Source organism: Crocodylus siamensis, chromosome 1 (genome assembly GCF_052110815.1).
Source record: "Crocodylus siamensis isolate JL-2025a chromosome 1, ASM5211081v1, whole genome shotgun sequence".
NCBI classification, from domain to species: Eukaryota; Metazoa; Chordata; order Crocodylia; family Crocodylidae; genus Crocodylus; species Crocodylus siamensis.
The window spans coordinates 146,900,280-146,926,735 of record NC_143395.1 but is presented as its reverse complement, the minus strand read 5'-3'; the positions used below and the strand labels follow the sequence as shown (position 1 = coordinate 146,926,735).

Sequence of the window (26,456 nt, the reverse complement as noted above, 5' to 3'; positions counted from 1 at the left end):
TCACAGATTCCCAAGTCAAGCTGTGTGTCATAAGATTTAAAAAAAAAAAACATCAAATTAACAAAATTTATTCTTGCTATTTCCCTTTCTGCTTCCTTTGGCCTGTGAGTATTCTTTTAGAACCACAAAATGCTGAAAACCAGTTTAGATGAGGAACTCAGCTTTCTTTTTTCTTTTTTTTATCACTTAGCTTCCTGAGCCAGAGCTTAAAAAAAGCAAAACTTCATCCCATATTGCAAAATTTGTAGAGACGTACCAAAATGCGCAAAATCTGCAGGGGAAAAAAATAATTTACTGAAAATAAAATGCTAGCTCCCCAGAGGGGCAAAGCCATACAACAGGCAACATGGCCATCTGAGTGGCATTGAGGGGCAGGACTGTATGACAGGCAGCACTTGCAGCCAATCAGTGGTAAGGGGCAGGGCCACCAGGGGTCCTCAGCCAGTCAGAGGCATGGGGGAGGAGGGTACCGCACTTCACCTGTGAAATGGGTGCCAGGCCCCATTCTGCCTTGAATTTGGTAGGTCCCTAAAGATTTGTGATAATTCTCCCACTTTGCTGCTTATGAAGATTGTGACAATGAGTTACAAAGAAGTTGTTGGACATGTGCAAGGTCCAGAAAGAATAGAAAGCCCATCTAAAGACCATCCATTTGTCAATGTGGATTTTGTTTGTGTTGTTTTAGGAAAAGGCTAGCTGCAGGCAAGCTCACTTACTAAACCCAAGTTACCAAGAGAGCTACTGGAAGTCCAATATTGTTGTATATATGGACAATAGTAACTTACGAGTTGATCATTTTGTAATGATTTTTTGGTTATATGGGCACTATGGCAAGTTTAAAAATGAGTAAATTAAGTTTATCAGTGTTTTGTATGTCTGTAGCTGATTGAAGTTTTTCTCTCTCTCTCTACCTCCAGAAGAGCTGCAATATTTGCTGGTTGAAAATGAACGGCACATTCAAACTATTCGGGTAACCTGGGAATCCCAGTTAGAAGAAGCTCGGAAAGAATGGGAACAGCAGTATGCTGCAATTACTCAGGTAAGCTTTGAAAGAGCTACTAGCTTACTGCAGTCCATTTCACTTGACTTCCTTTGACACAGTCTGTTCAGAGGTATTGTTTTAAAATGCAGTATGTTCACAGTATATTTTTCTAAATACTTCTACTAACTAGTACCTCAGGGCTGCTATTGTGTCTTGAATTTAACAACATTTCACTTGATTTAAGTTGACTATATTTCATGATTCAGTGCTTGATATCTAATATGAGATCTTTTGTCTGCGTTTACTGCTGACAGACATAAATGGTTTTCTTGATATTATTTTCAGGTGATTGTAAGAAGGTATAATAACTTTTGAAAACAAAACCTTCACAAATAAAGGAAACCAGGCAAAGTGTAGAACTTACAGGGCGCCTCCAAAACTTAAGGGACAAAGCCAGAAGTTTTCCTCTTGAAATTAAAACATTAAATAGGTAATATCAGCAAACAAACATTTGTTGATATTATTAGCCTTTTAAATAACATAATTTTAGTTCTTACAGTGTGACTAGGAGCAAAAAGTTTTTAACATAAATATTTTAAAACTTTTTCCCCAAATGGAATAAATCTTAATTTACATATTTAAAAACAGTCTTACCTTTGAACTCAGGTGAGAGGCTAAGAAGATCCATGATCTGGCCAGATACAAAGTATCCAGAAGTATATAAATTCTTGCATCTTATCTTTTCATCTCTCCCAAAGTATAAATAACCTATAGGATTCTGATCCTGGCTAGGGTCTTTGGACACTTTTATTACTGGACAAATGTACTTGGCCTTTGTACTATCATACAGATGATAAATATTGTGTGCAGATCACTTAGCAGACAGTAGGCCAGAGGGGAATTTCAAAAGAATTCCTTCATTCTGTTTCAGTATTGCATTACGTGAAATACCACACCAATAAGAGAGCACAAGCTAACATAATTCATTAAAGTAATCATAGAAAACAAGAGCAGAGGTACTTCAGTCCAACTTCTGCTCAACTCAGGGTTATCCATGTCTGTATTATCTCATTCAAGGGTTTGTCTAACCTGCTTTTAAAAAACGTCCAGTGATTTGGACTGCACAATGTTTATGAAGGATTGTGTGCTTCTTTTTAAACTCATAAAAAGGCAACGCAACATTAACAATATAACAGTGTAAACTGTAACAGAAGAATTAATCAAGCGAACTACTTTTCTTTATTTTTATCCATTCTTATAGATTCACCTTTACAAATCAGGGCATTTCAATAAACCAACCTGATTGTGTTTCAGGATTAGGGAATGTTTTAGTGTGCCAAAACAGTGCCTATTGTTGTGAGAGTTTAATATTTAGATTCATTTCAGGTTGTCCTGAAAAACAGTCTGTGTGCATGATCTCCCTTGAAAAAATAAAACAATCGTTCATACTTGCTAGCTGCTGTTATTTAGGATGACTCAGCCTGTTGCACTAAATAATGTGTATCTGAATTCTTCATCAGGAGAGAAGGATGATGGAGACATTCCCTTATCTCTTGAATATCAATGAAGACCCACAGCTTTCTGGGGTACTCAAGCACTTCATTCAGGATGGTATTCTGTTTAACTTGTTTCGTTTTCTGGTGTTAAGCATGGCACAAACTTACAATGCCCAGATGAACACAACTTTCTATACCTTAATAGTCAACATAACAAAAGTGCTGTTGTGTTTTATACAAGCTCTTAAGTATTGGGTTGCTCAGTCACACTTGTTATGAAATCATTTAGGTTTTTTAGTTTCTAACCTGATTTTTTCCACGCTCAGAAATATCCCTTTTTTATTTAATCAACTTAGTGCACATCAGATTGTGAAATACCATAGAAACTTAACCTGTTAAAATAAGCAGGTAAGATATGTTGGACGTCAAAGCCCATAAAACTAATAGTTGGAAATAGTCTCCCTTTGCTTTACACATTATTTTATTGGTGTTTGGTCCAAACTTCCAGCATTTGTCTCCCTTCTGCTGGTCACTTAACAATCCAGTCATTTCATTCCAGTTGCTGCTATTTCTTCTTCCTGATGTTTTTTTTCTGGCAATATTTTCTTTTTTCTGGCTGAGCAGAGCTGCAGTTTTATAAGACTGGCTCAATAAAAATTGAGCAGTTCATGAAACATTGTTGTGGATAAGGCATGAAGCCCATAAAATTCCTGCTTGTCATCCTGTGTGACAAGAATAGATCAGATATAATTTCCAAATGCTATAAAATGCCCTGGTTATTATTTATGGATGCAGAATTGCCCTTTACATTAATCAGGTCCAACAACTTGATGAAGAGAAGAGGGATAAGTGCCTGTATTTTCATATTCCAAACATAATGCTAACATAAAAGGTCTCTGTCAAGCAAAACTCTACAAATTGATGTAGAAGAGGTGGAATGGTTAGTCCAATGGTTTCAGTGCTGAGTGTAACTGTTGTTTCTCACCATGTGACATTGATGGTAGAAATTTTTACTTCTTTCAGGTGCAAGTGATGTTGGTCAGTCAGCCTCAAATGCAATAGTCCTTAAAGGTCTGGGGTAAGTATGCATAAGTAAAGGACAGGACTGCTGAGTTCCTGTGTCATTGAAACCACAGGAATGTATGTTACATTGCATATACATGGGGTATGAGAATTTAGCTGGCCTAAGGAGAACAATACTTATGATGACTTGGAGGGGAAATGTTGTGGGGGCAACTGGGTTAGAAAGAAACTCACCTAGTGCTGATGACAACAAAACAACAAGAGGAATGTTAAGTTGCAGCACTGAATTCCAAATTCATTTGTTAAATTGTCTTAAAAGTAAGCATGTTTTAATCATTTTAAAGGCAACGATCTGTCTATCTCCTGGGGCTTATTTTAGTGTGAGAAGCTGTAAGTGTTCAGGCCCATCAGCAGATTAGCCAGCTCCCTCAGTGATTGCACCTCCATCCATGACAATCACATGGCAGGTTTTTGGGACAATGCAACTCACAAAACCATAGACAAAAGATGACATACACATTAGACCTGTGGAATGAGACTTGAACTGATCTTAGAAACTGTGGGAAATGTTAGACAAGGCCTTAGCTGGTGACACGTACGGGGTAAAAGATTATCTTTCTGTTTGTTTAGGTTTTAATAGGCATGAAGATGTTTATCCCAGGCTCCAGATGCTCTTACCATTAACCATATGCAACACACAGGATAGAAGACCCACACAACCCTCTTTGCCTACAGCAGTAGATCACATGAGAATCTAAATCAGTATCTCCACAGCCCTCATTCTAAAGAAACCCCTCATAAGTCTTGTCACCACACAACTCCTCCAAAGAGATGAGTTTTGCACGTTGCCTTGAAGAGAAGCAAGTTTAGCCTATTTTGGACTAGGCTGAGGGAAATAAATTCCAACATTAAGGAGCCCTCAGCAGAGAATGCCCTGCCTACAGGATCTTTTGCTCTGCACCAAGGAAGCCCTGCCCTCCACCATGATAGAAGTCATAGGGCAAAAGACCATCATCTCTCAGGTTGTAGTGGTTGACCTAGCCTATGAGAGGTGTGACAGAAAGATAAATAAGTAATATCATTATATTCAGAATTGTATTTAATATTTTTCTGGACTTTGAGATTGCTAAAAATATTATTTCACAGTTTGCAAGAGGCCTGTTAATTGCAAAACGTGTTTTCTCTCTCAGCATTATGGACAAGCAAGCTACATTTACAAACACTGATGGCAAAGTCACCATAACACCCTGGGATAAGAGCATGGTCATTGTTAACGGGGTGCCTGTCACTGTGAAAACTAAACTGCAGCACTTGGTGAGTGTTCTGGGAGAATGAAACAAAAACTGAGGATCTGGATTTCAGCTCAGAATGATTTTGCTTTCACCTCTCCTGAAAATGGTTCCATAGGTGGGGAGAAATTTTTATATAAACTACAGTGATGAGAAAGATTAATCTAGTAAACACGACCAACACTGTTTCCTTGAAGAGGCAGATATCCATTTAAAAAGAAGGTGTTTCAAGGAAAGTAAGGACTCATGCCTGCAATCCTAAATCATATGGACTAGAATAGGGGTTCCCAAAGCTTTTATGCCACGGCCAAATAAACTGTGGCCCGGCAAACCACAGCCCGGCAATCACAGTTGACTGCCACCAGAATTTCTGGCCGAAAGACAGGAAGGATGTTTCCAGCCCCTGGGAGGTGGGGTGGGCCAAACCCCATGCTGCCGTGGGCCCTGCAAAAGGAACCGCGGCCTCTCCATCTGGCTCTGGGGGGCTGCAGTTTGCCGGCCCGTGGCCATTTCTGGTCCGACAGCTGACTGTGCTGCAGACCAGCAGCCAACCTGCCATGGCCTGGCACCACGGCCCAGGGATTGAGAACTCCTGAACTAGAACGTAGCATTGGCAATACCATGCTGAATAAGGATTACCTCTGGGAATAAGGGCTATAAGATCTTGACTTTCGATATTCTAGGAAAAATATATTTTAAATGGATACCTATTTTAAAAGGAACTCTCTTTTAAAAGCAGAGTTTCTCCTCATTAGTAAGCCAAATTAGTTCCTTAACCTTAAAAGTTATTTTTGGTACAAGCCATATATTACACCAGTGTTCTCTAATGGTTTTAGACACGTGTCTTACAGAAGTACAGGGTAGCTGCTGTTATCTTGTTGCATTTGCACGCTGGTCAGTTCAAAATGATATGTATGCATAGCAGAAAATGTTTCTTATTCTAGAAATGATGTAAGGCTGAGTTAGTGGCCAGTTTTTCCTGCTTTCTATTACCATGTAACTCCAGATAAGATGCTAGTTTGTTGCCAATCTGAAGTTTCCTAGGATCTCTCTTTCTCTCTCCCCTTCAAAATACTGAGATACTGTACTCGCCCATTTTTCAAACAGCAAATTTCTTCAGTTCTTTTCCTTCACTGATGGGACAGCAGAGCTCTCTCCCTTTCAGTTTGCAAGCCCTTTGCAAAAACATAGTACTTGAAGTAAAAAATATGAAAACTGAATTTAATGAGCACTATGTACTTGATTCTTCAGGACCGTATTATTTTGGGGTCAAACACTGCTTATCTCTACATTGGACCTCCTGCAGAACGTACCAACAAAGACTTGCTGAGATATGATTATGATTTCTTTCAGTCGGAGCTGGCAGCTGCAGATGGTTTTAGCATAGATAAGCTTGGTAAGTCTTACTGCATGTGTACTGAGCTACGAGACTCCTGTGAAATGAGCAGTGTTCCATTTCACTCCAGGTCCTCTGCAGACTACTTTTTAATTTACCTTTTTTCGATCTAGAATTCAGTACTTAATATGGACCTGAAGTTGGACAGCGCTTTGCAGGCAGTGCAGCCTGTGACCTAAAAAATTGCATTTTACCTATCTAGCTAATTAACTGGAAAATTATATATTATATATTACAGTATACATTATACTGTTCTACATTATACATTCTGTATTTATAAACAAAAATCCAAGAACCGCTTTATAAAGCCTAAAGCCTGCATAGAAGTTAGTACATACTGTACTGTTATTAATGAACAAAGAATGTGCTGAGTTTTTACACCATCTCTTTGAATAAGTTGATTGATTAGCAGCCACACTTCCAGATAATTATTTCACATGCTATTTCAAATACTGGCCAATTTCTTTCTCACTAGGACTGTACTTGTTCCTTCTAAAATGTGTGAGGTATGTGTTTAAAAATAACAGCCTCCCAGTGAACAATGTTCACCAGCTGTTACTAAGAAATGAGATCAGATTACTTTTAATAATATATAAACACTCCAGATAGAAGGCTACACATAATTGCTTGCTGAGTGGTCAAGACTGACAAGTGAGCAATCTATAATGTTTTATTCCAATTTTGCTTGCTTGCAAGAAGGCTGCATGTGGGCAGAATCGCCATATGTGATCTAATGTTTCTTCCTTTGCTTCACAACTTCTCCAGTATTCATCTATGCTAGTTTTGGTAAATTGTCTCTAATTTTGAGTCAGGTAACACTGGTAGAAAATTTCCCATGTTCTTAATTTTTTTCTGAAATCGAGCTGTTTCTTCTTCTTCATAGCACACCCCAGTACTCATCATAAATTTGCTCTCCTCTCTTCCCTCCAGCTTTCTTGGTTAATTACCTTTGTTTCATTGTATGTGTGGAGGATGAAATCACAAAAGTTTTTGCCGTCAGATTTTTCATAATCTAGATTTTATTTCACCAACCACTTTAACTGGTTCAGTCCCATAGTCAAAAAGTTTGTTTTGGGGTATTTGTGCAGAGTAATTCAGGTGTCCAAGAAACTTTTTCAGAATTGTTCTAAATGCAGGACTTCAGACATAAATCGCCTCCTCCAGTTTCAGTTCTTTAACTGCTGGATTGCTGTATGTTACTGAACATACAACAGTTGTATGTTCTGGTGGCTCCATCCAAAGAAAAGTGGAGTAATTTTGTATAGTTTACACAAGTTTATTTGGGCACTATCTTTTTCTTCTTCAGCATTCCCTCTTAGTTGAGGATGATTGTCTTCCATGATTGTCTTATGTGTGTGTCCAAAGATGGCTGGTGAGGCCTGTGTGGGATCAACAGACTGCTGCAACTCAGATATGTGAACATTGGGCACTATATAAATACAGGATATCAGTTACTGTCTTACCAACCTCTTTTTTAAAAAAATGCTCCCAAGCTAAAACTATTTGAAACATTAACACCTATAAATTATGAGGGAGTCTGAAATGGCATGTGCAATTTAGTGTATAGTTAAATGGTACTTATTTTCATGATGGGTTAAGCTAAACCATTGCTTCAGATCCAGATGCATCGGACATCTTGTATTTAAAAGCCAGATGCAGGTCCAGACTCCTTCACTTAGCTCAGTCTAGCAAAAGCATGGGAACCAAATGGCTGCTGAATACCATGGTAATGTCCAGTGCTGTATCTATAGTGTGTACATAAGGCAGGACAGAAGTCATCTTCTTTCAGCCCCAGTTACCTCATACTTCTTGATCTGAAAATTGGAGTTAAAGCAGATAAATGTTCTTCTGGGAATCTGAAATGAGCTGCTGTGAGCACAGCAGATATTTCAGATGCTTTTTCTCTCTTTCTTTGTATGCAGTCCATGAAAAATTCCCTGGCCACAGGGTTCAGACTGGATTGTAGACTTACAGTTAGGGTACGGTGCTACTCCCTGAACAGTGGCTGCCTCTTCATACAGCTTACAACATATAGCATAAACATGATGTAGGAATATATGTTACCAAGGTGGTATTGCCAGGCTGTGCCAGTTCATGTTGAATAGCTCTAGTTAGAATTTTACCATCCTTAAGTAAATGAGTTGCAGTTTCTTCTTTTACTTTTCATGTTACCTTTCTCAAAGGTGCTGTTAGTAGTAAGGATGGCAAACCAGACCCCAGCGTTCTTGCAGTATTCCATGATTATATCAAGCTAATGCCTTTGGTTGCAGAAGCCAATCAGATGAGTGAGGAGCTGAACAAGGTAAGTGTATGTCTTTCTTCCCCGTCCACTGTAATAAACTAGCACATTAACCTTTATCACACTGCAAAAAGTGTGTGTGTTTTCATCACCTTCTCTGCCAGTGCTCCTTTCCTTCATCTTCCTCCCATTTTCCTACCAGCCCAATGGGTAGGGAGGGAGGTGAGGCACATGGATTTTCTCTCTATTATTTTATAATGGTATGATGGAACTCAGTAAAGCCTTTTGAAGTATTAGCTATTAAAGAAAACAAAGCAAGTTATTCAAGCAATTGGCATTGTGCTGTACAACTTTGCTAAGCAATGATGAAGAAAGAGATTAGTTGGCTATTTGGGAGGGGAGGAGACGGGAAAAACCAAGAAGGAAGAAAAACTGTCTAGTTTTATTTAAATAGGTAAAGTTTAGAGTACTGAGAAGAAATAGAGCAGAAGAACGTTGAGGTTGGATAGAAATTTATTCACATTGAAATTAAAATTGTTTCACTGGTGAAATGGTTTCCCAAGGGAAGTGTGATTGGGCCAGATGGCACGCTTATTCTTCTGATTGGGGGGTTTCTGCAATGCTGAGTTACCAGTCCTCATCATTATCTGCCCTGATAGCTTAGTCTAAGGCTGAGTTGGGTTCCTGGTGACTTCCAAAAGGCCCTCCCCAGCTCTGTCAATGCCCTTCTTCACACAGAGCCCCAGACACCCTACTGCCATGACCTGCTCCTCCCAACCATCCTAGAAAAAGCCAGAAAAAATGTGTCCTGCTGCCAAAACACTGCCCTCATGCCCAGGAGAAATACAGTAGCAGAAAATCTACCACACTGCCTTCTGCTGGTCCATGCCTCCCCAGCAAAGTAATTAGCACTTGTGTGAGTAAAGGAACTGCCTTAACTCCTTGCAATACGCATGGAGGGAGGACACTGTGCCCTTGCATCAGTCTCTGCACTATCTCTGAGGCTTCCTAATAGTAAGCCTTTCTTTTCCACAGCCACTCCCTGACCTGTAGATATTACTGAGGTCACCAGCCAGTAGGCAGCTTTCCAGTTTGTCCCTGATATTTATTAAGCTGAAATCTCACTGGCTTACTGTCATATAAGTGTCAAAACCAAGCAAGTTTGAAATTTAGCCTTGGAGTAGCTTACTGTGTTTCTCCCCATTCCTCCAACAAGTAGAAGACCTTGGAACTTTCTGTAGGGCTGACTTTCTTGTTGTTGGATGAGTGGGCAAAACTGCATATTATGCTTTCTCCTCAGAGACCGTTAGCTGTACCCAGGATCTCGGTGATATATTGGGTTGGGCAGAGAGAGAGTCAGGAAAGGAACTCACTTGCTGATTCACTGAGGGGAAAATGATCACAGATTAAATAGCACTGTTTTAGTTAAGCAGTATGAGATCTCCCTCTACTGGGTATAATGGGATTGTACTCATAGATAGCAAAGCTGGAAGGAATCACTGTGATCATCTTAGTCTGGCATTCTTGCATGCAACATAATAAACGGAGGTCACAAAGCAGCTGCCTGTAACCCACAAGAGAGTAGCAGTAACCCCAGGTGAGTAGGCCATGGTGTGAACTGATTTTTTAACATTTGAAATTCAGCAGTTCCTTTGGGTAGAGGGATTGAACTTCTAGACATCCCCTCATTATTAGAATTTTGTCAACTTCTGACTTATATAGATGTACTTGACAAGTGCTGCCCATTATAACTAACAATAACTCTCTAGTTTAAAATATTAGTTCTTTACATTGCCACAGATGGTGGCTTTGCTATTCTTATGAAGTTTAGATAATACAGCTCTTGGATATGCATGTGCTTAAACAAACAATTATTCCTTAATAGGATCTCAAGTTTGAATTGAAGGTGAAAAATCTAGCATCTTCAGATTCCAGAGGTTATGATCTGCAAAAGGAAATAATAGTAAAAGTGATGCACAAAATTACTAAGCAGGTGAGGAGACTGGGCTTTGTGTGCTAATAACAGAGTTCACTGGGGAAGGTGCAGAGTACAAATGACGTTGTCAAGTAAGCCGTGTTCTCTGTGTACAAAGTAGGAGCCCCCTCCTGATTTCTTTCTTATTCGTACACTTAAAAAACCTCTCTGCAGGCACTGTGTCTGTGACTTTCTACTGTCTCTACAATCAAACTTTGGCCACAAACAGATGTTCATTTCTACTGGTGGAAATGTTAACCGTTAAGAATCTTTCCAGGAGTGGAAGCAATACAGATGTTGAGCCTGCAGCTATCCTCTCTCCCCTGCTCTTCCGAATTTTCCCAGACTGAGGTGATCCTGATCTGGGGAAGATGTGGGCCTGCTCCATTCCTCCCAATCCCTCTGGGCAGTGGAGCAGCAGATTGGGATCTAGGGAATGGGTGGAAAGCAGCCTCCTCCACTCCACTCCTGATCTCTGGGAGCAGAGCAAAGGGACCACTGGGGCAAAGCCCTCAAGCCAGACAGTGCTCAGTTTGGGGAAGGGGCTGTAAGCTTTACTTACTCCTCCCTTTCCTTCCTAGACTGATCTGGGAGGGGAGAAGCAAGGTAAAGCCCCCTGCCTGTTCCTCACACCAAGGACCCTAGTCCAGGGAGTAGGCAGGGATCTGCTTCTCCTCCACTCTGCTTCCAGTTTCAGACAGCGGGTGGCATTGCTGTTGCTCCCTCCACTTGGCTCCCTGGCTCTGCCTGCTTCCCGTTGCCCCTCATGCCACATTTAAAAGCCAACAGGGCCGGGAACCAGGCTTAGGGGTATTCTCCATGAGCCCACTTTCTGGGCCTGACAGCTTTTTAAATCACTGCCTCCACCACCCAGCTGAGCTGTATAGGCAGCAAGGGAAAGCCCGCAGCACTATTTCTCTGCAAAGCCCTCTGCCTTTTCCTGAGACCGGGAGGCAAATAGTGATGACTGCTGCTTCCCTCCTCTCCCAGACCAACAAGGCCTCCAGCCTGCATCTCACTCCAGGAACTCCGAAGGAGGCAGAGGGCTTGCAGAACTGCTTGTAGAAGTGCCCAGGAGCTAAGTGGGGTAGAGCAGCACAACAAAGTAGTGGCCTGCTTCTCACACTGGAGTCCCTGGAGGGTGAGGAGCTGGTAGAGAGCAGCTGACAGCTGCTTCTCTCCTCCTGTCTCAGTCCGTGAAAAGGCAGGAGCAGCTCCCCACCCTGCTTCTTTACCAAAACAGGGTGACTCCAGTCATGAGAGCCTTTCCCCCACCTTCACTCCTCCTGCTCCCTGGAACCAACTTCTTCCCGGTTGGTGTCAGTTTATCTTTGTCCCAGAACTGCCATTTTTGGTCCAGCAGAAAGTGTGAATGTTTGTATACTTGCAGTTTCTATCAGGAGAATGGGGATTCTCCCTCTAGAAACTGAACATCTGTATATGGCCACTGTGTGCTCCCCAGTGCTGTATGTATTCGCCACCTACAGAGACTCCGATATCTGATCGGTTCACACTGAATCTGTTCTTCCCCTTTACAGACTCCTGCAACTACCAGCAAGTGTGGCTCTATTAAGAGACCACTTTTGTATATTCACCAAGTAGACTTTGAGCCTTCCTTTGATTTGAGCCCACAGTTAGATATAATGAGACTTCTGCTCTATTCTCTATTTCAGTAAACTGGTACAGAGAAGCTGGTGGAGAACTAAGAAGAGTTCTTGAACTCTCTCCTTAGCCAGGGTTTAAATGCAGAGAAATACGATGCAAGAACCTCATAGGCACGTCTTGCTGTGCTTTCTCTCTTGATCATTCACTGTTGCTGTAGCAGCGAGGGTGAATCTGGGGGTGGGGTTGCACCCCCGTTTGATTCGTGCTCCATCCAGACTTTAAAACCAACTGCCTGACAGTGGCAGAAGCATTTCAAGTCAGGCAGTGCTGAGGAAGTCAGTTGATGTCATGGCTCATTGTAATTTAACTGATCCCTTCTACACTCTTCTTTCCATGGGTATTAATGACCCTCTCTTCTTTTTAAAGGTTTTGATGTTCCACCAATCAAGCTACTCTTTCTTTTGCAATTTTACTGTTAGTTGCTCCTGGTAATAAAGCTCCTATTTCACTATACTGCAGATTGTTTTTTTAACTCATTCCAATAAAGTTATATTTGTTTGTGCTCCAATCTTAAACTAAATGATACAGCCCTAGGCCCCTAGCTTATTACTAAAGCTTTGCAGTTATTATTAACTGGAGAAAAATGTGTTGTGCTATATGTGATGATGCATCTCACCATCTGCACTCCCCATTTCAAAATTCTGGTTCCACCCATGGTAGCAGCACTGTAGTATCATTAGTACCTACAATGGTGAGATGGTTAATCTATATTAAACTGGAAGCAGGACTTTCATTGTTGTGTCAAGACCTGCTTTGATGAACTATCTTGGATGTAACTGATCACCAAATACATAGCAACTAATGAGGCAAAAGTCCAGTATTTAAATAATAAAGGAGAGGTTCCACTTACTAAGTTTCCCTTTTAACCAAACACATTGCAGCTGCTTGTTTGTCATCACTTTACCTTGTACACTGGGGATATTTATTTTAGACATCAGGCATCTAGGGATTCTGGTTTGGGTTTGTCCCTAATTTTATTAGCTGACTTGTTTCTTACAAGAACACTTTGTAACATTTCTGATCATTTTCTGGATCTGGAGCAGCTTCCCTGACCTGAACATCTGCACTCTTTGAAGGGTACAAGTTGTAACATGTAAGGATTTTTTTTCCCTAAAGCTTCCCAGCTCTTCTGCCTGCCCAGATCTGATGCACACGAGCAATCTAATTGGGTCACTCATTAGCTCTCCAAATGGAACATCTTAAACACGAGAGACTGGAGGAACAAACTCATCCCACAGTCTCTCAAAGCCAAGTAATTGGGGCACTTTCTCACCATGTGCGAGATACATTTAGATACCTGCTTCAAATCAGGCATGGAAGAGATTTGAAAACAGGTTTCCTACCTCCCAGATAAGAGTCTAATGTCCAAAGTACTCACAGCAAGAGGTAGGTGCTTTTAGTTATGTTCCCCTAAATTTCTCAATCCTGTCCCCCTTCACTCCATCCTTAGTTGTTTCCACTTACTGCTGGCTTAGCCTTCCCACACAATATACTTTCCTATGGATTTCACTCTTAGGCACCTTCCTCTTCCCATCCTGCAGAGATTAAACCCTGGAGCCCTGTCTCAGGGTTATGGATTCTGCCAGAGAACAGAGGTCCTAAAAATTGAGTCGCTTTGCAGATGTAACTCCTGATGCCCAGGATTGTGGTATTGAGGGCAATTGGAGCTTCCTTTTTCAGGCAAGGTTCTTTGGATAAACGTGATATCTTTTATTAGACCAACTAAATAGTTGGAAAAATTGTTGTTTGCAAACTTTCAGGCATAGGTAGAGTGCTGTTGTTTTGTGTTCTCCTTGCAAAGAACAATTTCCCAACTATTTAGGTGGTCTGATAAAAAGATCATATTTACGTAAAGAATCTTGTCTGCCTACATCTTTAGACCAACACAACTACAACCAACACCTCCTTTTTCAGCTTCACTTATAAAATTGGCATATGCTGATGGCTGAGTCAGCTGCAGAAAGGCACATTTGTCCCCACTGCCCATAATCAGAGCCAAGCACAAGAGGAGAGACAAGGAGAGGAGCAGCACCTGAAAGATAGAAGCAGAGCCCTTCTTGGAATCTGCCTGCCTCACTAGTTCTCTCTCCTCCTGCAAAAACAGAACAGGGTGGAAAGCTGTCCTGAAGCATGGGAGGAGGGATGGAAGGGGGAGAGATTTTCCCAACAGAGTGCAGCAGGCCCCCTCATGCCTCTGACTGGCCAAGGAGCCCTGGAAGTCCCTGTTCCCCTCTCCAAGGCTGATGGGTGGCACTCGGTACTGCACTCAGATCACAAAATCAGGAGGCAGCCACCCCAAATTCAGTAGGTCGCTATGTATAAGCAAACCCTTAGACGCTTAAGTAGAGAGGAGAGTTTTGAGCCATGAATTTGGCAGGATTTCAGATGCATGTCTCCCTGCAGCATTTCCTTGCAGCTGGTTAAGGTGTCCCTTTGCTCTGTGTGTTGGCTCTTCTGAATCTCAGCCCCATGTCCTATACAGGCAATTTTAGTGCCTAATACAAGTTTGTGAGACCCTATCCTGAGCTGGCCTCCTACAGGTTGGGTGTGGCAATGCAAAGTGCCGCCAGGTGTCAGTCCCTTTAAAGAGCTGGATCTTTGTGCCCATACACTCCTGGATATAAGACATTTTGCACCCTAAAAAGGAAAAAGACATGACCCTTCTAGCTGATCAAACAAAAGCCCAGAAATGGGAAAGTGAAAATGAGAGTGTTAAGGGGGTTAGTGATTCATCAGCACTGTCAGGTGGGATCTGCCTGCCCTTGAGGGTCTATCTGGTGCCAAAACCAAGCAGTGATGTTGATAGCTTAACTTCCTACTAGCAGGTGATTTCTGGTGCAGAGAGCTTGGTAAGGAGAAACTAGTGATTTGTCCATTGACTCAGTAACTTCCTTACCCCAGATTCAGGAGACAGAAGTCAAACTTTTCCCACTGATATGCTCAAGGTTTCTGGTCTTCATTCACTCTAACCTGTCCTGGCCCTTGTGTCGGTCATGTGTACAGCAACCAAATTCAACTGAGGCACTGAACAATAGAAAAATGCTATCTTGGGTGGAAGTTTTTTCTTAAAATACGTGCAGCAATGCAGTCAATCCTCCTGCCCCCCTTGGATTCCTACTCGCCCAGAATTTAAAACTAACTGGCACAGTAGCGACAATAGCATTTTTATAAAGGAAGCACTGAAGGAGTCAATTGATTTCATGGCTCATTATAATCTACTTGATTCCTGCTAAACTCTCTTCACTCCACATGTGTTAATGACCCTCTGTCCTTTTTAATGGTCTTAAGTTTCACTAATCAAGCGATCCTTTCCTCTGCAATGTTGCTGTCTGCTAGCTTCTCCTATTTCAGGGCCCTGCAGACTGTTTTTAGCTACAGCTAAAACATTAATTTAAAGTGTGGAAACATTAACTCCGGTGAACATAAACTCAGGTATGAGAATAACTGAGTGAAGTTCGGATGCACTCGCGAAAGATAAATTTTGTTTTATGAATCTGAATAAAAGATATAAATTTAATTCTAATGGCTACAAGACTACTGAAACAATATCTTTTATTATTTTTTGCCTGGTTTGTTGTGGGTTGTTTAATAATAATGTGCATTCCAATAAAGCTATATTTGTTTTTGCTTGGATCTTAAACAGAATAATATAGCCCTAGGCTCCTAGAATAATAATAAGGCTTTTCTAGTTTCTTTTTTAACTGGAGAAAAATATGTGGTGTTTTATATGTGATGATGCACCTCATCATCTGCACCCTGCTTTTCAAACTTCAAGTGCACCCATGATCAGAGCAGTCATTCTGAAGACATGGCCTTGACCTTATCCATTGAGTGCAAACTGGCATGAGCTCACAGGCAGTGCTCTTATGAGAAGTGAAGCTTCAGAATCTGCAACAGTAGCTTTTGTGATAGAAACTCTGGCAAGCACCATCCATTTGATCACTCACTCCATCAGCATTTTTACAAACAATCTTGATGTATCATCACAAATATCCTTTTTTTTTTTTTTTGCAACCAAGGCAGTTACCAGCAGGCACTCTTAGAGATGAAACAAAGGTTATGATAAGTGGTCTCATAGGAATTTTTCACCTGAAAAGCTAAAATATTACTCTATCAGTATAAATTGCATTTGAAATAAAAATGATTCAGATCATTGCTAGGACATTGCCCTTTTATGGACATTGCCCCTAGTCTAACACCAGGGAAGTATACTGTGTGTTTCATAGTTTCTAGGGTTGGAAGGGACCTGAGTAGATCATCTAGTCCAACGCCCTGTCAAATGACCCCAGCAAGATGTTCATCCAACCTCCTCTTAAAAACCCCCAGGGAAGGAGTCTGCACCACTTCTCCTGGAAGTTAGTTCCAGACCCTAGCCGCCCTAACCGTGAAGTAGCGCCTCCTGATATCTAACCTAAATCTACCCTCTGCCAGCTTGTGACCATTATTCCTGGTCACTCCTGGCAGTGCATGGGGGAACAGTGATTCTCCCAATGCCTGCTGGTCCCCCCTGACTAGTTTGTAACAGGCCACTGGATCCCCCCTCAGCCTTCTCTTGTGGAGGCTGAACAGGTTCAGGTCCTGCAGCCTATCATAGGGCCTGCCCTGCTGCCCCCTGATCATGCCAGTGGCCCTCCTCTGGACCCTCTCCATGTTGTCCACATCCCTCCTGAAGTGCAGCGCCCAGAACTGGACGCAGTTCTCCAGCTGCGGCCTGACCAGTGCCGCATAGAGGCGGAGGATCACGTCTTTGGACCTGCTCGAGATGCATCTGTGGATGCATGCCAAGGTGCGGTTGCCCTTCCTTACTGCCTCTCCACACTGCCGGCCCATGTTCATCTTGGAGTCAATTATGACTCCAGGATCCTTTTCCGCCTCTGTGCTGACAAGAGGGGAGTTCCCCAACCTGTAGTTATGGTGCCGGTTGTTCCTCCCGAGGTGTATCACCTTGCGCTTGTCTGTGTTGAATCCCATCCTATTCTCGTCCACCCACCCTTGTAACCTGTCTAGGTCTGATTGAAGCCTGTTGCTTCCTTCTAGTGTGCCCACATCCCCCCACATCTTAGTGTCATCAGCAAATTTGAACAGGGTGCTATTTACCCCCTCATCCAAATCGCTGATGAAGATGTTGAACAGTGCGGGCCCGAGGACCGAGCCCTGCGGAACCCCACTGCCCACGTCCTTCCAGGTCGAGAAGGACCCATCCACCACCACCCTCTGGGTGCGGCCCTCCAGCCAGTTGGCGACCCATTTGACTGTGTGGGTGTCGACACCACAGCCTCCCAGTTTCTCAATGAGAACGGGGTGAGAGACAGTGTCAAAAGCCTTCCGGAAGTCCACTGCTACCCCTGCATCTAATGATCTGGTGATCTGATTGTAAAAGGCCACCAGGTTGGTCTGACAGGACCTGCCACTGATGAACCCATGTTGGTTGCCCCTAAGCATGCAGTCCCCTGCTGGCCCCTCCTGGATGTGTGCCAGCATAATTTTCTTGAACAGCTTGCCTAGGATTGAAGTAAGACTAACTGGCCTATAGTTTCCTGGGTCCTCCTTCCTCCCTTTCTTGAAGATGGGAACCACATTGGCCCTCTTCCAGTCCTCCGGCACCACACCAAAGCACCACGAGTGATCGTAAAGCCGTGCCAGGGGACTTGCAATGACCTTGGCCAGTTCCTTTAGAACTCTAGGGTGGAGATCATCTGGGCCGGCTGACTTGAATACGTCCAGCCCTCCAGAAGCCCCCTAACTAGTTCCTCACTAACCTTTGGCGCAGGTGTGCCTCTTCTGGGGCCTGAGGGGGGCCCAGCAGGGAGGTGGCTGCACTGGTCCCTACTTAGGAAGACAGAGGCAAAGAAATCATTAAACATGTTAGCTTTGTTGTCTGGTGTGACGACCAAATTTCCCAACGCGTCCTGCAAGGGCCCCACGTTACCTGGGACCTTCTTTTTGCCCACTACGTATTTAAAAAAGGACTTCTTATTGTCCTTAATCTGAGAAGATAGTCCTAATTCCATCTCTGCCTTGGCCTTCCTGACTGCCCCCCTACAACTCCGAGCAACTGCAGAACAGTCATCCCTGGTGATGACCCCTTCCTTCCATTGGGTATACGCCTCCTTTTTAGCAAGGAGACATTCCCAGATGCTTTTGGTGAGCCATGGAGGCTTGTGTGCTCTCTTGCTCCCTTTGATTCTCTGTGTGTATGTCAGTGCTGACACTGAAGGACTACAGTTGGTGTATTAAAGCAGGCAATCTTCTTTCACTTACTTACATTCATGCTTTTGATACAAATAAGGTTGTGAGTACAACTCCAAATTTTAACACTTGTAAAATAAAAGGCTGAAAAAGCACAAGTTGAATGAAGATGCCTTGCACATCTAAATGAAGCAAAATAAGAATCCCTGGGTCTGTAGTCTGAAATCAACAAGATGAAATCCAAGAAAGTGTAAAATACAACACTTGGGAAACCGAAATCAAATGCACGTATACAGCATAGAGAATAATCAGTGAAGCAGCAGAACTGCCGAAAAAGACCTGGGGGTCTGAATGGACCACAGGGTATACTGTACATAAATCAGCAATATGACACTGTTGAAAAAGGCATGTCTCATTCTGAGGCATGTTTTAACAAGAACATTGCATGTAAGACCCTAATATTCATTTTTTCCTAGTTGGGGCCATTGAAGTTTTAGGTGAAATAACATGTATAGTTTGAGATACCACACTTTATGAAAGATATAGGGGTTAGACAAACTGCAAAGTGCAAGAAAGAGCACCAAAAATAAGGGGTGTAGAAAACATGCTCTTCAGTGATTCTATGCCTTGTGTGGTTCATTAAGTCACCTTTCCTGTGCATCTGTAGGTATGGGTGTGGTCAAAGGCCAAGTTCATCAACAGGAAATTCTTAATGGAGGAACTTTATCAGCACTTTCTAGATGGAGAGGACATGCATGTGGAGCAAGACAATGATCCATTTTGGGATCCTGTTGAGGTTATTCATTTAGGATCTGCTCACATTTGGCTTCAGTCACTCGCTTACTGCATGAAGCTGGAAGAACAAACGGAGCTTCTGAACTTTGAAGGACAGGAGGAGGCCGTTGTACTTATAAACGTAGTGCCGTGTTCCAGTGATGGAAGGTTCAAGTTCCCCTTTTCCTTCTTTATTCTTCTACTCCAGTTTAGGAAACTGTGTTGATATGTTTGGCTGGAAACGGAGGGTGAAAATACTGAGCAAGATATGAAAATGATGGAATCAAAGGGTGTGAATGAGAGCAGGATTTGGGTGGAAGGAACACCATGTAAGTCCTGGTTAGTCGTGATGTCCCTGAGGTTGCAATGCTGTGAAGAAATAGTCCCTGGGAACTTGAAGTCCCCATAACTGTTACCAAGGTCCCACTCTGCCTGAGTGAAAACATAGCATTACCAGACTCCAAGAGGAGTTGCTTCCATCCTTCCTTGCCAGATAGAGATGGGTTCTTGCAAGGAAGAAGTGCCTTAACAGGAAACTAAAAATAGCAACAGGTCCTTTTTTCAACTTCTGGCACTTTTTTCTTTTTTAGAACTGTATGTGTGCATGCATGAGCAGCCATGTATCTGCTTCCATGGCTCCTCTGTCCGTATGACTGGAACGTGCTATAGATTGGAGCATTATGAAGAATACTTTTCAGCTCATGTATTTGCATAAAAAGTTACTCTTCCCTCTGTTCCCGGTTCCCTGATTCACTGTTACCAGTCTCTATTTTTGGTGAAAGAAGAGCGCCAGATATAATCAGTTATGTCATTCTGCCTATATTTGTAGAGCCTTTGAAGAGGATGATGTGGTCATTGACCCTTTGGAGTTGCTGGGAAGGCAGATTGATTTCCAGATTCACATTGTGCAGTGTCTTGGAGTCAGATGGCTGAGAGACGTCTCTGACAGGGGGATTCAGATTGGGTACTATGCTGCGCCAGTTTCCTGCTTTCTTCACAAACACATTCAACCTGACTCTTTGGTGAAAGCCAAGGCAGTTTCATGGTGATCCTAATAGACACTACCAAAGCGCCTAAGCTACTATTATATGTTCAGCTTTAAGATGCAAGATCAATTTGCTTCTGAACCTGAGACATTACAGGAGGTGCTCAGCTGTTCTCTTAAAGGATACTTTAATACTAGGAGCAAAGGAGTACTTAGCAAGAATATTTCTGAGCTCTTATTTCAAACAACAGTAAATTTCCTCAGTAAATGGGAGGGAAAATTATTCCTGTGGATTGATGTGGGGGATGACGCTTTAGGCTACATAATACAAAACAGTCATGCATAATTAAAGCTTTTTGAGCAAATGCATTTTTGACTTGGTGACAAACTGCTACTGTCAACAAAACTCACCAAAAATGAATCAAGTGAAGTAATATTTTCACATAGTGTGGGCGGCCTCAGCCTGCACAAAGCATTTCGTTCAATAGGAGGAACAGCTGACCTTGAAATGTATCTGCAATTTTCTTTCTTTGCTCACAGAGCTGACCTTTTCAGGGACTGAGCTGGGTTTTTAATTATATCTGTTGTTAATGTTTTATCCCCTTAGGTACAGAGTTTATGACCTTCCACGACCAGTGTACACAAAGCCTGTCTGGAAAAATGTGAATCCAAAGATAGAAGAGAGAACACATTTCTCAGCCCTCACTGTATCCCATGATTTTTTGAATTATTTACAGAAAAATGCTTTAATTGTTGATCTCTGGGGCCTGCAAGGTATTTCTTTGCAATGTATTTTTTTTATTTGTGGTTGTTTTCTGTGGCTGCAGGTTGTAAACATCATGCTGCAGCAGCATTTTAGAAAAGCAAAGGCTCCCAGTGACAAGGCCTCGCCTGCTAACTCACAGTATTGTGGCCCTTCAGTCCCATATGTCAGTTCTGAAAGCTTGACTGAGGTTTGTCTCTGTAACTTTAGTATAAGTTAACCTTACATGCTCACAGATGATCTTTTAAATCATGGATTGCTGTGTGAAACAGCTCACCTCTAATACTCTGGTAGTACGTTTTTATAGCATGACTGGTAAACTTAACACAAAGTATGTCTCGCTGTGCTTCTGAGTGGGAGAGAAGCATTTATAACTCTTGATCTATGGATGGAAAAAAGCAGAGAGCAGAGACATTCAGTCATCTGAGCAAGTGTGTATGCAGCAAGAGGTAGGGAAGCTGAAATCTGGTCTACACTCCAAATGCCTATGCCACCTAGAAACCCAAGTAAGTTGCACACTGTCCCTAATATACCTGGTGTAGATGCAGCTAGCAGAAAAAAGTCTTCATTTTTATCATTTTGGGAGTGGTGAAAAATTCCTGGTGACACAAATTATGTCCACTAGGGACCCTGCTGACATCACTGTGCCAGCATGGCTGCAGCTGCAGACCCTTCAGCGTAAGGAATTCCAGTTTTAAAGTCATTGATTAGACCTAGTGATTCTCAGCCTTTTTAGACTCATGCCCCCCACCTCCCTTAGACACAATGCACCCCATGGAAAATGCCAGCTCTGGGTTTTCATTTTTATTTTGACTACAGAAAAATAATAGAGCAGGTTTTCTGTTGCAAAGAACTCAGCCCACAACTGGTCGGAATGTATTGAAGGCCACGGATTCCTGTTTGACATCTCTGGCTATATCTTGTGAATCATATTTGCGCACCTCACAGTGCTACCACTGTGCAGCAGCTTGTGGCACCCCTGAAAATATATGTGGGCGAGAATAGATTAGACCAGGGGTTGGCAACCCCCGGTAGGCATGCTAGCGTGGGGTATGCGTGCCTTGGGGTGGATGGCAGGGAAGGGGCTGAGACTACGTGGCCGTAAGGATCAGGTCCCTCATAGCTTCCCCACTGTCCTCCTGTAGGTGCACATGCACCCACCACCGGCAATGAGCAGCCTGGGCTCTGTGGGCTGTGAGAAGCTTGGGCCTGCCCAAAGCCTGGGCTGGCATGGCAGGTGGCTGGGAGGCTGCAAGCAGCTGCACCAAGATCTTTGGAGCCCTGGCCCAGCTCGTTGCTGGCACTGGGTGCATGCGCGCCTTAGGGCGGATGGAGGGGAAGGGGCCAGGACTGCACTGCTACAACCAGGATCAGCCCCCGTGGTGGCTCCCCCAACATCCACCCCTGGCACGCCAACAAGTCGAGGCCGGGGTGTTTTTGGCACTGCCCCAAAACATTGCTGACTGTGGCTTAGACAGTATTTATTCCCAGTTCTCTGGCAAGTTTCTTCTTGTTAGATGCCTCCATTTTGGCACTGCAGTGTTAGCTGGGTGGTCTACCTAGAGGGGGCCAGGCATTTACGATCCCTTTACCATGAATGGCAATCATTCACTGACTTCAGAGGGCAACCCAGAGTGCCTGCATGAGTTCTGAATTCAGGTCCCTGATGCCCTTTATTAACCAATGACAGCCTGGTGTAAAACATAGAGCTGGGAGCAGGAATTGAAACCCAGGGATCCTCCTGCAGTCAGGCAGGCACCCTTTTGCTTATTCTTCTTCTGGCCTCAGGTTTCAGTGGGACTTCAACAGGAGGGGCAGAGAGAGCTCACCCACCTGTGCCCACATGCTGGTGTTTAGGCACATAGAGGCTAGATTGGAATACGCTTTTAGCATGTGGAAACGCGTAAACTGAGACACCCTGGGAACTTTCAAGGTGAAGTAGAGGCATGCATTGACTGCGAGCACCTAGATGGCTTTGCAGTACCTGAAGAGGGTTGATGTCTGGACCACCCTTCACAATTTAGATGCCTAAATTCCATCTATGTCCTATTTAGACACTTACAAGAACCCACTCAGTCTGGGGTGGGGCAGAGTCTGGAATGAGTGCATGAACTAGCAAATGTTCATAGGTAATGAGAGCTACTGTTTTCAATAAAAAATAGAAAGAAAAGTTAAATATACAAACACTGTAAAAATAAAAGTGCTGAATAAAAATAGTATTCCTGTTCTAGTCTGGAACTGTATTAGCCAAAGCAAAACTAATCAATACCCATGTTTCTTTGCATACCACACACCCCCAACTAAGACATGCATCTTGTTTTTTAACAGAATGTAGAAAAAAGGATTATTTTCCAGGGCTGTGGCCTTGAGCTGGCTTTCTCATGGAGGGGTCATGCTGAAAATGGCTGCAGCTTCTCTCAGTGAGCAGGCAGCAGTGGCAGACTCCAGTGTTAACCCTTTGAGGGTTTGACTTTGCAAACAAAAGCTACTACTGATTTGTCATCAGCTGTGAAAGGGTTAACACTGGACTCCACCCCTCCTGTGCGCTCACTGAGAGAAGCAGAAGGCACTTGCAGCACCGCCTCTCCATGCTTCTGCTCCTCCGGGCTTCTGTTCTGGTGAAGAAAATCAGCTTCCCCGCTTATGCACCCCAATTTTGGTGGGCTGATTTTTGGAGAAAGGGTGCACATGGTATATGAATAAATGCAGTATTCTAGAAATCCCCCTCTTCAAGGATATCTGTTTAGAACTTGTAGGCTTACAGTGCATGCATGTAAAGATCTCCAGCTGTATTGCTAACATACCTCCTTGTTAAATGTCGGGTTACAATTAACTGATACAACTACTTAACATCTCACCACTTGTGTTTACTTTTCATTATACAAAAATGTATTGGAGAATAATTGGGGGAAAAGAGAATTATCATTATAAATACGGAGACTTTTAGAATGAATTTGCATTTATTTTCCTCTGTTCCTTGCACCTGACATGCAATAGAAGCACAATTGTGAAGAGAACAGGACGGCATTGTCTTAACCACGTTATGTCTTTCCTGCAATGCAGAGGGGTGCACAGAGCTAGACTGTTCCCTCCAAGGCTGCAGGGTCACAAGTGAGGGCACCATTATTGTCGATAGCCCAAAAGATTTGAATGCATATGATGTTAGTCTGGTAAGTGCACCTGAATTACAGATTACATTTTTTGATAACATCATGTTGTTCACAAAAGTAGTCCCTTGACTTTAATGGGACCATGTCAGCAGTTAAGGGTTGCAGAAAGAGAACCCAGTATGTACAGTATTTCATCTGGGTGGCAGTGAGCTATACCTCCAGGGTAGCACAAGGAGTGGAAGGAGGGCAAATTTCTTAACCCTGTTAACCACAAACCAAAATCTTGACCCAGGCCACATAGTTTTTGAGGTGTGCATGGTCCAGAGGCAGTGATCTACACACAGCACCCCACTTCAAAGGAGAACTTGTCACCAAACAGCTTTTTGGAATAAATAAGCAACAGCTGTTGCTTGTAGACTATCCATAGTTTCATAGTTAGTAGGGTCGGAAGGGACCTGAGCAGATCAAGTCCAACCCCCTGCCATGGCAGGAAAGAGTACTGGGGTCAAATGACCCCAGCAAGGTGATTGTCAAGTCTTGTCTTAAAGACCCCCAGGGTAGGAGGCAGCACCACTTCGCTTGGAAGTTGGTTCCAGATCCTAGCCGCCCTGACTGTGAAGTAGCGCCTCCTGATGTCTAGTCTGAATTTACCCTCTGCCAGCTTGTGACCGTTATTTCTAGTCACTCCTGGTAGTGCTTGGGGGAACAGGGACTCCCCCAATGCCTGCTGGTCCACTCTGACTAGTTTGTAAATGGCCAATAGATCCCCCCTCAGCCTTCTCTTGTGGAGGCTGAACAGGTTCAGGTCCCGTAGCCTCTCCTCGTAGGGCCTGCCCTGCTGTCCCCTGATCATGCGAGTGGCCCTCCTCTGGACCCTCTCTCCATGTTGTCCACATCCCTCCTGAAGTGCGGCGCCCAGAACTGGATGCAATACTCCAGCTGCGGCCTGACCAGTGCCGCAGAAGGGGAGTATCACCTCCTTGGACCTGCTCGAGATGCATCTGTGGATGCATGACAAGGTACAGTTGGCCTTCCTGACTGCCTCCCCACACTGCCGGCCCACGTTCATCTTGGCATCAATGATGACTCCCAGATCCTTTTCTGCCTCTGCACTGATGAGAAGAGAGTTCCCCAACCTGTAGGTATGGTGCTGGTTCTTCCTCCCCAGGTACATCACCTTGAACTTGTCAGTGTTGAATCCCATCCTATTCTCATCCGCCCACCCCTGTAACCTGTCTAGGTCTGATTGAAGCCTGATGCATCCTTCTAGCGTGCCCACATCCCCTCACATCTTAGTGTCATCAGCAAATTTGAACAGGGTGCTTTTTACCCCCTCGTCCAAATCGCTGATGAAGATGCTGAACAGTGCAGGCCCGAGGACCGAGCCCTGCAGAACCCCCCTGCCCACATCCCTCCAGGTCGAAAATGACCTGTCCACCACCACTCTCTGGGTGCGGCCCTCCAGCCAGTTGGCGACCCATTTGACTGTGTGGGTGTCTACACCACAGCCCCCCAGTTTCTTAATGAGAACAGGGTGAGAGACAGTGTCGAAGGCCTTCCAAAAGTCCAGAAAGACTATGTGCACTGCTGCCCCTGCATCTAAGGATTTGGTGACCTGGTCATAGAAGGGCAGCAGGTTGGTCTGACAGGACCTGCCTCTAATGAACCCGTGTTGGTTGCCCCGAAGCATAATCTCCCCTGCTGGTCCCTCGTGGACATGTGCCAGGATACTTCTCTCAAAAAGCTTACCCAGGATCTAGGTAAGACTAACTGGCCTATAGTTCCCTGGTCCTCCTTCCTCCCTTTTTTGAAGATGGGAACTACATTGGCCCTCTTCCAGTCCTCTGGCACCACACCAGAGCACCACAAGTGCTCGTAGAGGCATGCCAGGGGTCCCGCAATGACTTCAGCTAATTCCCTCAGCACTCTGGGGTGGAGATCGTCTGGAGCAGCTGATTTAAATACCTCCAGTCCCTCCAGAAGTTCCCTGACTAGATCATCCCTGACCCTTGGCCTAGGTGTGCCTGGCCTGGGCGGGGGGCGGTGATCTGGTCCCTGCTCAGGAAAATGGAGGCAAAGAAGTTATTAAATAGGTTATTTTTGTCATCTGGTGTGACGATCAAATTTCCTAGTGTGTCTTGCAGGGGCCCCACATTACCCGGTACCTTCTTTTTGCCCCCTATGTACTTAAAAAAGGAGTACTTGTCCTTGATCCAGGAAGCTAGTCCCAGTTCCACCTCTGCCTTGGCCTTTCTGACAGCCCCCCTGCATCCCCAAGCAAGCACAGTATAGTCCTCTGTGGTGATGGCCCCTCCCTTCCATTGGGTGTGCGCCTCCTTTTTAGCTAGGAGACATTCCCCTATGCTTTTGGGGAGCCATGGGGGCTTTTGTGCCCTCCTGCTCCCTTGGATCCGTGTTGGGATTACCTCCCTTTGGGCTGGGAGGGTCGTCTCCTTAAGGAGCAACCACTCTTCTTGGACACCTGGCTCCCCTCCAGGACCTCAGTGCTTTCCTGACAAGTCTCCTTAGCTCATTGAAGTCCACTGTCCTGAAATCAAGGGCTGCTGCAC

The 26,456-nt window shown here is 43.8% G+C and overlaps 1 protein-coding gene across 1 annotated transcript in view; it reads left to right on the top strand.

Annotated features, from left to right (window-relative positions):
- The window catches only part of LOC149873447 (kinesin-like protein KIF28), a 35,711-nt gene extending 12,964 nt beyond the window's left edge, over positions 1-22,747 (top strand). Inside the window, exons 9-16 of the mRNA XM_090034619.1 lie at positions 918-1,039; positions 2,503-2,593; positions 3,502-3,556; positions 4,692-4,815; positions 6,042-6,186; positions 8,370-8,488; positions 10,311-10,418; positions 18,922-22,747. Coding sequence (XP_089890745.1) covers positions 918-1,039; positions 2,503-2,593; positions 3,502-3,556; positions 4,692-4,815; positions 6,042-6,186; positions 8,370-8,488; positions 10,311-10,418; positions 18,922-19,254 — 1,097 coding nt within the window. The 3' untranslated portion in view covers positions 19,255-22,747. The remainder of the gene's footprint in view (positions 1-917; positions 1,040-2,502; positions 2,594-3,501; positions 3,557-4,691; positions 4,816-6,041; positions 6,187-8,369; positions 8,489-10,310; positions 10,419-18,921) is intronic.
- The last annotated feature ends 3,709 nt before the right edge of the window (positions 22,748-26,456 follow it).